Source organism: Ceratotherium simum, chromosome 8, assembly GCF_057802395.1.
Source record: "Ceratotherium simum simum isolate JZ-2026a chromosome 8, ASM5780239v1, whole genome shotgun sequence".
In the NCBI taxonomy this organism is placed as follows: Eukaryota; Metazoa; Chordata; class Mammalia; order Perissodactyla; family Rhinocerotidae; genus Ceratotherium; species Ceratotherium simum.
This window is the reverse complement of record NC_141907.1, coordinates 31,479,070-31,497,114: the sequence shown is the minus strand read 5'-3', so window position 1 is coordinate 31,497,114 and position 18,045 is coordinate 31,479,070. Positions and strand designations below refer to the sequence as shown.

The window sequence follows — 18,045 nt, the reverse complement described above, 5'->3', positions numbered from 1 at the left end:
CCATAAGTGGCCACCCAAACTTAAAGCATCACTGAAGCCTTTGCTTTAAATTTAAACCACCATGCAGCTTTTAGTATTCTATTTTATCATATACCTACATTTGTTTTATTACAAAAACATTTGCCTTGCCAAGTCTTTAAGTACAAATCAGTGACTCCCCTAGTTAGTGTATAATTTCCCTTCAATGGAGTGCTGCTGTGCAGCTGACCCCCGTCTAAGAAGCAGAGACCTCCCCTGTGAGCTTCAAAACGAAACCATCCCTCCCAGACTTTGCTAACTTCAAGTGGGAATTCCTACAAGAAGACCAACTGGTCTCTGCTGAATTAAAAAAATAAAACAGTCTGGGATTTGGGACGGTTTGTGTTGTTCCTACTACACATATATAAGTAAATTTCTAGACAGAACTGCCTAACTACTTCAGATAGGTCTCCAAAACATAAAATCCAGATTCTTGCAACTTAACGACTTCACAGGGCTGTGTATATAGAAAGTTACACACACAGAGGAAATGACAGGCTGATTTTGAGATAATATTTGCCCAGTCTAATCTCTCCACCTCTATCCACACTACCTGACTGTATTTTCCTCTCTTTTACACTATATTTAGTTGGAGCACCACTGCTTACTCACTAACACTCTTGTTTCCAGGTTTTAGCCAATCTATAAAAATCAGAACCCCAAAATTACAGAAAATTCCATTTCTCCTTCATCTGTATCCTTACTGCTATGCAAACACCATGGTTTCTAAATTACTGATGGTTTATTTTATTAGTATTTTCCAAATGGGATGAAATGGACAGGACAGTACAAATATCCTTGTCTTACTTTTCCACCTTGAGGAAAAGTTAAAAGATTTCCTGTCTAACTCAACTTTGCATTGCCAGAATATAAATGCAAAAGAGTCACAAATAGTGACCCTGAGCATCCGAAACGTTTTAAAAGGCACTGTTAAGTGTTCGCTACAAGCACACTTTCATGTCCTTCATGCCCAAGTCAGAGGCCGAGTTCACAGGCCAGAGGCACAGACACCTGGGCTGCCCACGGGTCACGCCCCTCAGGCAGGGCAGGAACAGAGGCCTCGAGCCATCTCTAGCAGCACACACTCTGCTGGGACCATCTGGCCACAGCAGGGACCTCTGGGGCCCTAAGTGCCTGAGGATCTGGAGGTCTCGCAGTGGAGGGGAACACACAGAGAGCTGAGATGTGATCCAAATGGTCACGGACCACAGTGGAAGGCGCTGGCATCTCTGCTACCTAAAGACAGGGAGCAGACAGTGGCAGAGGATGAAGATGCTTGATTTGGGAAAACAAAACTCACAGATATTAAGAAATCACCCTTCCTCCCCTGCACACTCCAGTCCTAGTGCTAACATGCAAGGAGCGGGGACAACTGACTGAAGTGACCACAGCCTAGGCCTGCGTGCAGGTCAGTGCGCGAGCTCTGGGGCACACAGACCCACGAGCTCCAGTCCTGCCTCTGTCGCCCACTAGTTCTGTGGTTTGGGGAAAGTGATTTAATCCACTGCAAGCCTCTACTCCCTCATCTGTGCAATGGGTATAATAAAAATGCCAACCTTCATAAGGTTGACTGGGAATTAAAGGAAATAATTCATGTCAACACTTGCCATAAATAATGGCGTAAGTGGTTATTATTATACCAATTCAGACTCTTAAATGCTTTTATTTTCTCTTCTCTCTCTCTCTCATACACAGTTTGTTATTGGTGCCGTCAATTCCAATTCCCAGTGACTCTGAGTACAATAGAGTGGAACCCTGCCTGGTCTTTTTGAGCAATTCTCTCACCTTCTGGCACTGTATCAGACAGTGCTCTGCTGCTATTCATAGAGTTTTCATGGTCAATTTTTTCAGAAGTGAGTGGCCAGGTCCTTCTTCCTAGTCTGTCTTAGTCTGGAAGCTCTGCTGGAACCTGCCCACCATGGGTGACCCTGCTGGTATTTGAAATACCAGTGGCATAGCTTTCAGCATCACAGCAACATGCAGCCGCCACAATATGACAACCAACAGACAGATGGAGTGGTTCCCTGACCAGGAAACGAACCCAGGTCATGGTAGTGAGAGCATCAAAGAATCTTAACCACTAGATCATGAGAGCTGGCATACACAGAGTACCTACAATATAATCAAAAAATTCAGACAGCATTTCTTAATTCTGCAAGAGTAGAAAGAACAGCCTATAGAGAAAGAGGAGGAGGGAGTTAAGAAACCACTAATGAACAAAGACTAAGCTTGTAAGAATCTGAGAATTTACCTGCCTGCCTTTAAAAGTCATAAAGCCTGTGTGGACTGGAGAAACCTGATGATAAAGATAATGAGTAAGTAAATGCTGGAGTATGTTACAAGGAGATAAGTGCTATGGAAAAAATCAGGATAAGGAGATTAGGAATGTCTGGTGGTAGGAGGGGGAGGGTGCAATTTGAAATAGAGAGCTAGGAGAGGCCTCATTGAAAAGGCCATTTTGGGGCCGGCCCGGTGGCACAAGCGGTTAGGTGCTCGCGCTCCACTGCGGCAGCCCAGGGTTCACCGGTTCGGATCCCGGGCACGCACTGACACACCGCTTGTCAAGCCATGCTGTGGCAGCGTCCCATATAAAGTGGAGGAAGATGGGCATGGATGTTAGCCCAGGGCCAGTCTTCCTCAGCAAAAAGAGGAGGATTGGCAGACGTTAGCTCAGGGCCAATCTTCCTCACAAAAAAAAAAAAAGAAAAGAAAGAAAAAGCGATTTTAAGCAATGATCTGAAGCAGGTGAGGAAGTTTGGGGAAGGGGGTGTGGGAGGGGCCATGGGGGAAGGGATATAGGGGAAGAGCATCCCAGACAGAGGGAACAGCCCACGCAAAGGCCTCAGGCAGGCCTCATGTGTGGTGAGAGCGAGGGGCCCCAGAAGAAGTCTTCATCAGAGAAGACAGGTGGATGATGTACCATGACATTCACCTAGTGCTGCTGCATAGGGGTCTCTGAGGACACCTTCCTGCAAGAGACGGTGGGAAAACCCAGAGCAGCTGAACAGTGTGGGGCCTGAAGAATTAGCGATGATTATGGACTAGGAATAGGAGAGCAGTATCACTGCAGGGCCTGCTGTGTGTGGCATGTTTGTCAATCACTTACAGACACAGGAGGCATGGCTCATCAACATTACACAGCTCTCTACAACTGGTTATCAGAATTGAGCTTCAAAACCATCCCAAAAGGACTGGCCAAAATCGATGCTGTAATACTTCACAGGCACAAACTGCTTGGGAAGAGGCTTAAAAAAACCCTACTCAAGTGCAGCTAGAAATCAGTCCAATTTTTAAGCAACAGTTCATGCCTCAAAGGACAAGATACCATAAGAGCCAAGAACGTGAGTTACTTACTTAAAGCAGAAACAGACTAGGAACGAGAACAGTGGCAGGAAGAGGCGGTAAGGGCCGGAGACGGCGGGAATGCTGTGCTGGGCGCAGGGTTCCGCAGGGACAGAGTGTGTTCAGAGGACAGGGCTCTGACTAGAGGGGACCCAACAGCAAAAGTGTGCAAGGGCAAGGAACCAAGGCAATTAGCCAGGAGAAGCACTGTAGCGGAAGCAGCGGCTTCTGTGACCCTCTGCCACCTGAAGAACAGGAAGTAGCAGCACATGTGTTCTGTGTGGCTTCAGAGACCAGAGCGGAACAAAGCGATGGAATGACAGGGGACAGGATTTGGCTCAATCTAAGGAAGTTCATTTGAATTGTATCATTACACATTGAAATACCTTATGGCACTTCAATCTCCACAACTCTCTGTGAGGTACTGCCACGCCATACCGGGGCACTATTTTTAAACACCGAAACTCCACTTCTGGTGTTACTGCTCTTCTGTTGTTTCAGCCACAAATCACAGCTCAGTTCCCCCTCCGCGGCCTCCCTCCAGTCCCTTCCCCTTCCCCCCTCAGCCCATGTCCACCCCACCCCCTAACAGGACCTGGGAGGAAGAGCCCTCTGCAGCAGGAGGGCCTCTCCAAGGCGGCAGGGGAAGAGTGCGGCATGGCCATCCCGCTCACGCTGCCAGCAAGAGAAGTCACAACCCTGGCCACTCAGCACAGCGGCTCCGCCACCGAGGGGCTCCACGCAGCAGAAGACTGGCAGAGGGGCCGCTCCACGGCGCCCCCATGTGGAGGGGCTGAGGCAAGAGAAGCAGTAGGCAGAGTACCAGAGGGACTTCCACACCATGGGAGGTGACCTTACACTGGAAACATCTGCTTCACTAATTTTCTTTCTAATCTTATGAATTCTGAACACTTTTAAATAAAATGTCAGTAAAAACATCAAGCTCCCTTATCTCTTTTTTTTTTTTTTTTAATATTATTTATTTATTTTCCCCCCAAAGCCCCAGTAGATAGTTGTACGTCATAGTTGCACATCCTTCTAGTTGCTGCATGTGGGACGCGGCCTCAGCATGACCGGAGAAGCGGTGCGTCGGTGCGCGCCCGGGATCTGAACCCGGGCTGCCAGCAGCGGAGCGCGTGCACTTAACCTCTAAGCCACCGGGCCGGCCCCATGCTCCCTTATCTCAATCAGTGTGGCAAGAGGCATAATTAATCCTATGTCATAGGTGAGAAATTTAGTTTAGACAGCTTGTGCCAGTTCACGGCTCCTAAGAAAAAGCTGGGATTTGAGTGCCATCACTCTGCTCCTGCTTTCAGAGGAGGCTACCGTAAATGAGCTCTAAATTCCTTCCCTAAATTCAACACTGTGACCACCTTAGACCCTCCCACGCTGAAGAAGAGGCTAGCTCTCTGCTTTCCTACCAATATGCGAGTGATCCCAGGGGACCTCATCAGGCGGACGTTTGGGTCTTCTTCTGAGTATTATTTTGAGTATCATTTCCAGCAGGGGAGATGGACAATACCAAGTGCTCTGTTCTCAGTTCCCTGGAGACCATGCTGCCCAGGGTCCAGGGTATCAGCAGGATCTGCTCAGTGCTCCGGCCCCCAGGGCAACAACCAATCATCCCATCTCATTCACTGCAAACTTCTGCCCAACAGTGTCAGCTAGCCCAGAACTCACCAAAGAACCTGTCAACTACAAATATCATAAATAAGAATGCACCTTGACAAACTATCCATCTCTTACAATATTCCCAGACTAAACCAATTAAAAAGAAAGGCTTCCAAAAACAGAATGTGGACACAAGTTGTGGCTCTCTTCTCCCTTCTCCTTCCTCGCGCTTCCACCCGCTGAGGTGACACGGGATCACGTCCTCTCACCCGCCCACAGTGAACTCAACTCGCACATTCTAGCTTGGGGTTCTCCAGAGAAGTAAACATTTGCCAGCGCTGACTAACCTTCTGACTCGGGTCCTCAGACATGGACTGGGAGACAACAGTGTCCGTCCAGAAAGTCGCTACACTTCAGCACGCAGGAAAAGAACAACCCTGGGGTGGGGCCTGAAGAGATGACCAGCATTTCCTCAGAGGCCAGAGCTCCAACCAGGAGCACAGCCCCCGGGGCTGTGCACTGTACAAGCGTGGTGATTTCTACAGCCACCAGCCCAGAGGACTCCTTGGCTAAGAAGTTTAAAAAGGAGGGAACTGGGTCACACAATATGGCCGTTGGACACCACTAGACAATCTACAAAAATGAAATCTTTAAAACTAAACTTTCTAAATTGAAATAACTCAATTTACTGAAATTTTTTAAACAATCTCACCTAATTTATAAACGCAGTCTTTCTAGCGTTCTTCTCTTTGTCATTGCTCCTACTGGGGACAACAGTATAGGAAGCTTTACACCAGTGCTCCAATCTCAATAATGGTAACAAAAGAATGTGATCACTTTACATTGGTTTTCTAAATACTTTCACATTTATAATTTAATATAATTCCAGATGATAGGATAAGCCAACATTACAATAACCGTTTTACAACTGAAGGAACTAAGAGTAAATGAAGTTAGAAGATGTACATCACACAGCGAACTGAGCCCAAACCAGGCTGTTGTTTAATGTGACAGAGGATTCATTTTTTAAATTAAATATTAAGGAGAACTCTGGGGGAGAGAGGCAGGGAAAGGGGAGAGAGAGAGAGAAGAAACAAGGGAGAGGGGAAGGGGTGAGGAGAGCGAGCGGGGAGAGGTCCTCCAACAGTGCCTCCCTCCTCCCAGGCAGGTGCATGGAACCCAGTCTGAAAACTCATGGATTAGCCTGTGCTGCTTCCTAAGAGTCGTACAGAAGTGTGTCAAGGGACGAGGGTGAATCCACACTACACGCAATCTCCTCAGATTCAGGTAATCTCTGGAGTTCTACTGTTTGCTTTGTTTTTTTAAGGAAAAAATGTTTCCTGATTAAAGAACATTACAGAAAGGAATTATCTGCTATTGAAAGTTTATGATATCACTGGGCTGAGAAAAGTCTTAATTTTAGTCAGAACTGCATTTAAACTCATTTTTTACATTATAACTCAACATAGGAAGGCCTAAAAACAGACTTCAGCACATTCTGTACTTATTTAGGGCGGATGAGAAGGAAAAAAGGGCACAAGATGGTCCTCAGATGACACCAGACTGAGTGACAGCAACTGACCAGGCGCGGGGCATCACATTGAGAGCAGAGTGCTGGGATCGGGGGTACCTCTAAAACTACACCATGCGAAGGCAGTGCGCAAACCTGCACTGAGACTGCAGACAGGGAACACAGACAAGCTTGGAAACACACTGCAAAGGGAAGGAGGGAAGCGGGGGTGTCAGGCTGAGCCCCTCAACATTCCCATGGGCAGGGTGGGGAGGCGGGCACGAAAGCTTAGCAGAGGCGCCATTTTTAACACAAGGTGTTGCAAGCTGCTGAGCCCTGGTAGAGGTGTCCCTGGAATTTGGGGATCCTCTGGAAACACTGTCATTTGAGCTTCTTACCCAAGGAGCTTTAAAATCAGGGGATGCTTTTGACTTGAAATCTCATTTAACCTCTTCTTCCACCAAATGTACTTTTTTTTTTTTTTTGGTGAGGAAGATTAGCCCTGAGCTAACATCTGTTGCCAATCCTCCTCTTTTTGCTGAGGAACATTGGCCCCGAGCTAACATCTGTGTCCATCTTCCTCTACTTTATATGTGGGACACCCGCCACAGCATGGCTTGATAAGTGGTATGTAGGTCTGCACCCAGGATCCGAACCTGCAAACCCCCGGGCCGCAAAAGCAGAGAGTGCAAAGCTAACCATTACACCACCGGGCCAGCCCCCCACCAAATGTACTTTTGTTACAGGTAAAACTCATGCCAGAATCTAGCAGTTTCATTTCTGCTAGGGGTGGGCCTTACCGTCATATCTACTGGGAGAATCGCATGCTTTCTGGGGGGTTGCCACTCGGAGGAATATCTGTTGCCTCCACGAGTGTCTCCGTGTCTTTATAGGGGTCCCACTGGCATCGCCGAGATGGTTGGCTTCAGATTCAAAGTCCCTAAAATTATAAGATAATTAATTTATGACTGGTAGGGAGATATAAACAGGTATTTTAACTTGACTTTTTTTTTTTAACAGAGCACTAAATTATAAATTATCTCTGTATGAGCAAACATAATTATATAATCACAAATGTCAAATCAGGCTCACGGTGGGTCAACACTCCGAAAGGACTGCATTCTTACAGGATATTTTTCATGAAAAGAGCAAAATCACATGCCCTTAATTTATTTCTATTGTAAAAGATATTAAGAAATACACTCCACAGATCATTAGCTTCCAATTGGGCCTCCCTTGGTGCCACTTCAGAAAAGAGAAACTGCCAAAAGGGGGCGCTGCCACCAGGGCCGCCACCTCCCCTAGTACGTGTTTGGGAATATTTTTCCAGCAAATGCCTGTGTCTCCATGGACCACCACAAAAAATGAAAAAACTTAAATTACACAGAACCATCAAGGCAATAATTATGCGGTCACTTGCTGATGGTTGTCTTTTTGCGGTTTTTTTTGGTGAGGAAGATTGGCCCTGAGCTAACCTCTGTGCCCATCTTCCTCTATTTTGTATGTGGGTCGCCGCCACAGCACGGCTTGATGAGTGGTGTAGGTCCACACCCAGGATCGGAACCTGCAAACCCTCGGCCGCCAAAGCAGAGTGTGCCGAACTTAACCACTATGCCACTGGGATGGCCCCAAGGATGATTGTTGTAACCATGTGTATTTTTAAAACTACAAAACAAAGAATATTTATCAATGTACATAAATATAATCTCTAATCATTAATTTTCTTCCGATTCACAGGACAACTTGGGGAAGCCCTAATTTACACTCGAGTATATACCCACAACTAAGCAATCATCCAAACTTACAGATCAGATAGCCTGACTTAACTATGACAGCCACATGCACTACCCAGAAAGACTGCTATCTGGTAGAGAACTGGTTAAGACGTTCTTTAATCTTCTGAAGATAACACCACATTAATAAACTAATCCTAGTCAAAAATGGAGAACAGGTTGACTGCACATTCTTAAAAATGACAATCAGTAAGAAAAAAGTATAAGAAAGAAGATACAATAGATTTAGCTAAAATGATTTTTAAAATGGCAAAAGAACCTCTTCTTTTAAATGACTTCAAATCCCTGTATATCTAACAATAATTCAACACTCTACCCAGGCTTGATATATCTAAATTAAACCCTACCTTTTTGTGTTCATAAAGTCAGAGGTGTTATTTTCATCTACAGGAGCCAGAAATTTTAGAAAATTTGGCACAGAGGAAGAAGAATGAAGTTTTTTCCGCAGGGCATTACGGTAGGAGATGCTGAGAGTTTGGTTGAAAAAAGAGTTTAGGATCAAGAAACACAAATACACAAAGTATAAAACATAAGCTTCAAAATAAAAGAAACATTTTAGTTTTAATGCTAAGAAAATTAAACCAAGTAAGAAATTAAAAATAGTTTACAAGTGAGATTTAACTTTCATTTTCAGTCATTAAAACTCCACTTTAAGTGAATGGAATCAATGAAGTAATTGAAAAACATCAATTCAATCAGTTATGCAAGATGAATAAATTCTAGAGATCTGCCATACAATGTACATTGTGCCTATTGTTAACAATACTGTGTTGCGCACTTTGAAAATTCGTTAAGAGAGTAGATCTCATGTTGAGCATTCTTAACAGAATAAAATAAAAACAAAACAACAACAAAAAAATCAGTCCATCTTCCAAAACGACTCTTCCTTTCAAACTGGAAAAAATAACTTTCCTAAATTAACGAGGAAGATTCTGACATGGCACAACTTGTGGTGTATGTGATCAAACACAGTGTTGTTAACCTGTGTGTGCGTACTACGGCAGGGGAACGAGAAAATAAGTACATAAAAAACGGCCTGCCATCAAAATCTGTTTTCATAATAATTTTGAGAAAATTAATCAACAGTAAAATTAAGTGGGTTCAAATGATAGAGTGAAAATAATAAAACCAAAAACAGACAAAACACACATGCAAGCAGTGGCCCCAGGCTCCCTGCACACTTTCCCTCCATTCAGCACATCTTCTGTGTGTGAATTTCCCAGCAAGACAGACGACACTGAACTTGCCGTGCGAGTGTGCTCACCTCTTTGGCACAGCATTCCCACTGTGTTCTCCACTTGAGTTATGTTTTAGGTACTTAAAAAAATTTGGCGAGGAGGCGGAGGGGTTAAGACGAGCTGGAGGAGCAGGAGCTGAAGACTGACCTGAGCAACTTTTAGACTCGCCAACAGGCGGATGATCCACACTAAACAGCAATCAGAGAGAAAGCAAGAGGGGTTAGAGGGAGAGACAGAGGGACCACTGCGGGAAGCACGGAGGAAACAGAGAGAATGGACATGGCTGCGGGTGTCGCATCATTTCAATAGGAACCGTCACAGAGCGAGAGGGCTTTTCACTTCTCTTCTGCATCCCAACTCTCGTTGGCAAAGGCAGTTTTCAGTAAAAAAAAAAAAAAAAAAAAGCCTTGTAAAAGGTCATTCTTGATCATTGCCCACACGTCTATGCACCCGAGAGTACCTTTTCCTCTATTCCCTTTTTAGGAACTGACAGGAAAAAAAATTTTTTTTTTAATTAAAATGAAAGCAAAGGAAAGCAAAACAAAATCCAGAGTTTTTAAAATACAGCTCTCTTTTAAACGAACAATAACCTGCCTTGAACTTCAATGTCTCATTTCCTGTACGTAAATGAGAAAAGAGTTCACAAGGAGGGCAGAAAGCAAAATAGGTACTCTGGGGAGGCAGACCTTCTCCCTCCCTCCCTCTCATCACCTATGTCCACACGATCCATCAGAGGAAGCTGCCTTCTCAGGGAAGAAGGGAAATGTACTGCCAGGGATGCTAACTTCCTACCACCTCTGGCTTAGCAAGAGAACTAGGCATCTCCAGACAGGAAGGTTTCCGTTATCACTGAAAATCCGAGAAATAGAAGGGTGGGAACACAGTGGAGAGGCTGAACAGGAGTAGCGTGTATACAGGGTTTTAAGAAACATGACAAGAACCTCAGAAAGCCTCAAATATGCTTGTCTCTAAAATGTCATAGTATTAAATATTAGCTTCTGAAGTACGTTCTGCTGTCGGATCACAGTCGTCCAGCTGAATTCCAAAGAACCATCACAGCTATTTTCAATGACTGACTGAAAACAAAGAGCTAAGAGCCCTACTACATCGTTCGAGGATTACTGACACTGTCACTTCTTCACTGGACACCTTTCAAACACCTCCGCATGGACTCTCCATTATCCAGGTATGACCTGCGCTGACACACATCCTGTGGCTTCTGCTGTCACCAGTCAGAGCAAGGCAGCGACTGCGCATAGGTGTGGCCCTACTGCATATTTATAAGGTGAGGTATTATAAAAGATTTTTAACGTTATTTGTAAAGATAACGGAACTGGGCGAACTTCTGCTACTATATTGCTTACCCATCTCTACAACCAGGAAATTCCAACTGCTCATTAGAGCCCAATTATTAAAATTAGTAAATCTTATTGGAAGAATCTAGAATTCTCACATTGAATGAGATTTTAGAAAATATCTATTCCAATTCTGTCATACAGAGAAGTTAAGCAAATTTGCCCAGGAAACAAGCAGTTCAGGACAGAGCTAGGACCAGAACCCAAGGCTGCTGCGTCTGGCACAGGCGTCCATGTTACCTCTCATGCTCTGCTCAGTACTGATCACACATCTCCGCCCCACCGCAGGAATGTTCCAGGTTTCAAATGAGCAGACTCACCTGCCCGCCTACTCGCTACTTTTCCTCAAAGCCAGCAGCTAAGTCCCCAAGTCAATACTGCCTCTCATACTGTTTGAAGAGTGATTATTATACATTTTAAGGGCTATTTCTGCTCAGTTTTACCTGCTTCCTCATAATACTTGCACCTGTTACTCGAATAAGTAACAAGTAGCTCTTACATCTACATATTCCCCACGGGAGGAAAGTGGGGAAACTTTTTAGCCAAGTTAAACCTGATTCAGGTTTCACTTTCATCCAATAATCATACCTGGGATGCACATACCTGGTTAGTAACCCATATGCCCCAGCTATTATACAACAAATTTACATTTTAAACAAATCTTACTTTCGTTCATGAGGCGTCTCTGTGCTCACTGAGTGATACCTCGTAAGTTTTCTTTGCGAGACCCCCGGAGACCCCTGTGCAGGTTCAGGAGGGTCCTGGCATTCCACAGGGAAATGACTCAGGGTGTTTGCACGCCTTCTGAAGCCTTGCTGGGGTGAGAGTGGGGCTAGCTCTTCCGAGGGATGGCTCTCCGAGTCACTGGACAGGTCATCCGAGGAGCCGAGGAGCCTGAAGGAGCTCTGGGAAACGGGCAAGGTCTCCTTTTCACACACAGATGGCTCCTGGCAGCAAAGAGACAGCAGATCAGACATAGCACAGGGAACATGTGAGATTTACAAATCTCTAATCCCAGGGGCAGGAAAACATTTCAAAGGCACACATCTGATCATAATGCCATCTAGAGGCCACCAAAAAAATAAGGAAATGAAGGCCCATTTTAAATGCCTGCTTGTCAGAGACAAAATGCTAGTTTGCTGGATGAATGGGGAAAATGCCCAAATGCAAGTGAGAAGGACTAAGCGAGGGCACGTAACAGTTCTAAGCAAAACCAAAATAGTTCCCTCTCTAGAAAACAGCACTCTCTACTACTGCTCGTAAGAAGGGTGATGAGGGTTGTGTAACTTGTCTGCACTGTTTAAACACATCAAGAAGTCTGTCTCTCTGCCAGCTGTGTCCACACAAGTTATACCCACATTTTAAGGCTCTATCTGAATTTGACCTAATGTTGAGATTTAACTTGGTAATTTTGAGGGTTAAAAATTGTATCCTATACTATTCTTAGAACATGGAAAATCTCTCTCTAGGTACTTATTGCCATGATTCAGGGCAAGTCACTTAACTTCTTCCTGTACCTCAATTTCCTCATCTGTAAAAGAGGATAGTGAAAATTTATCTCCCTGGGTTTCAGAATTAAGCAAGATAAGACAACTGAAAGTACTCTGTTGACCGTAAAATATTATACAAATATTAGTTATTGTTTTATTAGATACTCAATGAATTTACTGAGTGGGTACTCAAACATTTGTTGAGAATCATGACAAGAACTTAACATTGTAGGCTTTCAAGATGCGTACTGTTTCAAAGAAGTGTACTGCTATCACTCATGCACACTGATGCACAGCACTGCACACCCAGGAAATGGGTGGTGACCAATATATTTTTCTCAAATCAAAAAATACAAAATAAGAGAAAATGTACCAGCTTGTCCCTCCTGAAATTGCTAGAAGGGAGGAATAAATCCACATGAAAAGAGTAAAAAGGAATAAATGCAGCTAATGGTGGACTAGAGAATCTAAATTCTGTTATTTGATATATAGTTGAGTGCCTTTTAGATGATAGGTATTAAGGACTTTAATTAAAAAATAAATTTATGTTTATTGAGGGAAGAGGTTATACACACTTAATTTTGTAGGAATTAGATAGGAAAAGCTTAATTCCCAACATACTATGAAATGTTAATTACTTTAAACATAACTGAAATTCTTCATTCTTCGGGACTCTACAGCTCCAAAGACTCTTTTAAGGATTTAAAAATTGTCTAAGACAATGCACCACAGCAAACAATCTCCATCACGTAAACCTGTTCATCTCAATTCTCATTACCATCCTTCCAAGTTATGTAAAAGAGGTAACCCATAGCTTAATCTTACACCTAAAAGGGCCACTCTGACATTCAGCTTCCTTGTAACTCCTAGATGATTAATTTATTGGAAGAGATCCAATTACATAAGAAGCATACCTTTACAACAGTTTGTCAATCTCAGGACGAAAAAAAGATGTAAAGAAGTGCACATAAAGATACACATACAATACAAACAGGTGGCTTCTGAAAAGTTGCATTTCTCTTAGAATTACCCTAGAAATTCAAGCTATATGTATATTCTTAGATCTGTGTTTTGGAGAAGAATTTTTTAAAAAGCAATAAAGACTTACTGGAAAAGTCACTCGAGCGACATGAATTTCCTACAGTATCTCTATTCACACCCATCTATCTGGAACCCCTTCTTCCCTGTCTACTTCCACAGCTACAATTCGTACACTTTCTTCAAGATTCAATTCAAAAGCACTGTTGCCTCCCTCCCCAAGTTTTCTCTGGTTGCACTGACCAAAAATAACTTCCCTTCCCCCTGCTCCTGTGACTGCTAAGTTGCCACCGCCTCTTCTTCGAACCCTCAGGGCTCCTACCACACTCTACTTGATGCTGGTGATATCTGAGTACTGTCATCTCTCTCCTACAGGCTAAGTTCCTATAGGGCAGGGGCTCTGTCCTATTCATCTGAACTGTGGGGTAGAGCCAGTATGTAATAGATGATGCTACGTTCCACTAGATTTTAACTTAGAAAATCACATTCAGAAGCCTGGTGTCTAGTGCCTCACTCCCCAAAGTGGGTCCACAGATGAGCAGCATCAACATCACCTTGGAGCTTGTCAGAAATTCAGCATTTCAGGCCTCACCCAAGGCCTACTGAATCAGAAGCTGCACTTTAACCAGAACCCCATTAAAGATGCACCTAGAATTTGAGAAGCACTCATCTTAGACAGTATGTCTCAAATTGTAGAATGTAACACATCAGTAGGTAGTGATATCAATTTAATGGCTTTCCATGAACATTTTTTAAGTGAAAGAGAACAGAAAATACCATTATGTATCACATGCAGTCTATAGTAAATACCGTTCTGTGAAATTTTATTTTATTTTGTGTGTGTGTGTGTATGTATGTGTGTTTGTGAACCATTTCACAATGTTAAATGTGTTTCTTACTGTTGGTTATGGTCTAAAAACTCTGAAGTCCTCACACCCAGGAGAGATCGCAGAAGAATTTAGAGTTCCTATGGTAGGGAGCTGGCCTCCACAAACACTTCCTCTCTCCTGCATCTGAGGGCGCTCTGGTAGCAGAAGGAAAGCTGACCTTTCCAGCACAAAACCCCAAATCCACTTTTTCGTGGTTAAAAACTTGAACTAACCATGTTTAAATATGCTTAAATGCCTAGAAAGCAAGAAATTAAAACAAAGACATAGACACAGGTTTGTTCCCAAAGAGAACGGCTGGCTTGCTCCTTATCACAAAGCTGTGCTTGGGGGCAGAGGCGAGGGTGAAGCTTAGTTGCTTATTTATAAGAACAGTAACGTTTAATTATAATCATAGAGCTAGCTAGAGAACAAAGTAAGTTCAGGAAATTGCATGCTTCTCGGAATTACAAACTCACTTTTAAGACTTCCCCAATTTCAATTATTTTTAACATTGGAAAATCTACTTGAGAAAAAAATCTATTGGTAGCCTTGCAATAAATTAGATCTCAGTGGTCTAAAATTGTGATCTTGTTTCTTTGCTTGTGGAATGGTCATCTGCTTTGTTATGTAAAACTTTTATGTTATAGTAGAACTGCATGACCAGCCCTCCATCTGCACTAAGAAGTCTGGACGCACCAAACTTTTCATGATTGGAGAGATGAGCCTTCTTTTGTTGCTTTTGATAGGCTCTGTAGATAGGAAAGGAACAAGACCCATTTGCTGGTTTCTTCAGGGTGTCATATAAAGAAAAATTTGCTTACTTTGCTGGTGTTACTTAATGTGCTAGACATGGAGCTGTCCAGATCCAGACTGGCGGCATGTTCCTGTAGGCTTCTGGCTTTATTACCCTACATAAAGAAAAGGCAGTCAAGTTATAACCCCTGAGGCTTATGCAAAGGCATCAGCTAGAAGCAGCTTGGTCTATTTAAATAAGCTCATGAAAAATGCAACTACTGAGAAATGCTGCTGAGCACATAAAGACAATCAACATTTCTGATATCCTTTTCTTTTTTTTAATAACACACGAACCTAAATGTTCCAAAACACCTTGTAGATTAGTCATTTGGCGGGGATGATAGGCAGGAAAAAGAGACAATTCGTCTATGAAGAAAAGCAAGTGCTAAAGTAAGCGTATTCAACGACCGTCTCTCGAGTCACAAGTCACCATAAACCCGTCAGCTGCGTGACACGCAAACAACATTCTATCCATTTGGAAACTCGCAAAGGCAGCCCCTCCCAACCCTGGTTTTGTAAATGAACTGTTTTTAATTATCTGTAAGGATGCTGCAAAATTCTTGGAAACATCTTCAAAGAAAATACAATTTAACTTTCTTTTAAAAAAAGTATCTTTCAAATGGAGTGTGTCAAGAAATCAAAAAGAACTATACAAAGATATTGCAAGTTCCAGAAAGGTGTGAAACTGAAACAAAATAGAACTTTCATTTCTTAAAAGTGCCATCAAAAGTCTTTACACTCATGGTGGGGGGTGGGGGGGAGTAATTTTTTAAATATCTCCCAGATTGATGTATACGTATACTTTATTCTTCCTATAGAGCTGCAGGCCACAAACTTTTTCTGTAAAGGGCCAGATAATAAACCTCTTATGCTTTGTGGGCCATATAGTGTCTGTAACAACTACTCAACTCTGCAAAAAAGCAGCCTTAGACGACAGGCGAATGAATTGATGTGGTTGCATTTCAATAAAACTTTATTTACAGAAATAGGAAGTGGCCTGGGACATGGCCCAAGAACTGTAGTTTGCTGACTCCTGCTATAGAGGGTTCCAGACACGTCAGCAGTAACTGGATTTTTAAGTTGTACTTAGTGACACTAGGGAGAACGGAACCCACGCTTTGGTGTGTTAACTGTGCTCTTTATAGGACTGGCCAACGAATAACATTCTTTTGGGAGACAAAAAATTCCACGGGATATAACATAATACAAAAGAATGGAGAATTTTTTCTAACCCAGGCCAAGTTAAAATCTGAATTTTATGTGTAGATAACATTGTTCCAAGACTAAGAAGATATTAAAAAAGGTTGTACCCTTCTATATTTTATGATGAACACTGATGGAATAAAAGCAAAGAATTGAATCTCATGCTCTCTTAAAAAGTGCTTTAACTCAAATTAGGAGAAATTATGCTACTTACCCGGGACAAAATACTTTCTAAAGACTCTGTTAAAGATCTCTTTGCTTTGTTTTTCAGCATATCTAGCCTAAATCGAGTGGCACTAGGTGCTATTTCACTTCCAATATTCTCTGCTGCAATCTGTGATGTCTAAAAAGTGAAACAATGAAAAGTTAAGTCACTTACAGCTTCCTTCCCTCCTTCCTCCTTCTTCCTTTTTAAAGGACTGAAAAATCTCTAGGATGCATCTTTTTAACCTGAGGCCATTATTCTAATTCTTTCTGTGACCTCATCTCATCTCCTCCTGGGTGACATGGCTGCAAGTCCAGGAAATAATTTTGCCTCAAAGAGTTGCTTTGCCTACTCCAACAAAAGGAGGAAATGTGCTTAGAAACCAACCAGTTAACAAGGCAGTTCAGAGCTCGGGCTCTGCAGCTGGATCACAGATCTGTCATTTACTAACTATGGCCTTATACAAGTTACTTACTTTCATTGAGCTGCAATTTCCTCTTCTGTAAATTGAGACCAACCTCAAGATCTAATCATAATGCTGTGTTGTGAGATTAAAACAGGTAAAGCATCGGGCACGGCTTCTGGTACAAAGGTAGCTGTGATTAGATTTTCAAAGTAAAGTAGTAACTTACCTTTCAGGGCATTTCAGAGGCTGAAACAAAATAAATTTATCCACTGAAGAATCCATTCTCTCTGCCTATACTAATCACTTCATCCCTTTCTATAGAGCTGTCTTCTCCACTTGTTCCTCTCTCCCACCTATTGTTCTAACATCCCTTTCATTCTCGTCTGCAACCAAGCTTCTCTCACTGAACTGACCATAATATGAGCCTGACAACATAATGGAGTTTGTTTGCCAACCACTAAATGAAGTTTAATGTCATTAATTAACAAAGAGGTATGTTTATGGGGAAAAAACTACAAAAACCCTCTAGATTAAATTGCCTCTTACTTCTATGGATTCTTACCTGATTGCTTCCTGCTAGATGATGATTTTGTTAGAAAAACACACAAACACATACATCCCCCATTACTGTAAACACTGACTACTATTTGTTGTTACATATTGTGCACCCCAGCCCCCCACTTTGGCCAAGCTAACATTTTGCAGGTGTTGAGAGCAGTGGGGAACACAGGCTCTAGAGCTCAGTGCCCAGGTGAGGTACTTCCTTGCTGCTCCCTGGCTATGTGGCCTTGGGTAGGTTATTACCTGCTGCCTCTCCAAGTTCCTCCACCTTCAGACTGAGGACACATAACGAACTTTCCTCACAGAGCAGTTATGAGATTTAAATGGATACATATTAAGGCTCTTAGAACATACCTGACACTCGATAAATGTCAGCTATCATGATTATTAGCTACTCTCTCTATTTCTTTCTACATTTAACAGAAAACATTACAGACATCTTTGAAGCTTCCAGGAACCACTCTCCTTCCTCCACCTGCAGAAATAACCCCTCTCCTGCATTTGGTGTTTATCAACTCAAATTTTGCACCTTTATATATATATACGTATGTATCCATAAAACATATATGTTGGTTTACATACAGTTGAAACTTTAAATGAATGTATCATAC

The 18,045-nt window shown here is 42.8% G+C and overlaps 1 protein-coding gene across 5 annotated transcripts in view; it reads right to left on the bottom strand.

Moving 5' to 3' along the window:
- Positions 1-18,045, bottom strand: part of TBC1D1 (TBC1 domain family member 1) — a 215,662-nt gene that overhangs the window by 71,838 nt on the left and 125,779 nt on the right. For 2 of the 5 annotated variants that reach the window (XM_014786740.2, XM_087434182.1), the window contains 6 exons: positions 16,477-16,605; positions 15,086-15,172; positions 11,534-11,814; positions 9,539-9,700; positions 8,622-8,741; positions 7,282-7,421 (listed from right to left, as the gene is read on the bottom strand). In XM_014786740.2, coding sequence (XP_014642226.2) covers positions 7,282-7,421; positions 8,622-8,741; positions 9,539-9,700; positions 11,534-11,814; positions 15,086-15,172; positions 16,477-16,605 — 919 coding nt within the window. The remainder of the gene's footprint in view (positions 1-7,281; positions 7,422-8,621; positions 8,742-9,538; positions 9,701-11,533; positions 11,815-15,085; positions 15,173-16,476; positions 16,606-18,045) is intronic. The other 3 variants (XM_087434180.1, XM_087434181.1, XM_014786744.2) reach the window with 3 other exon arrangements.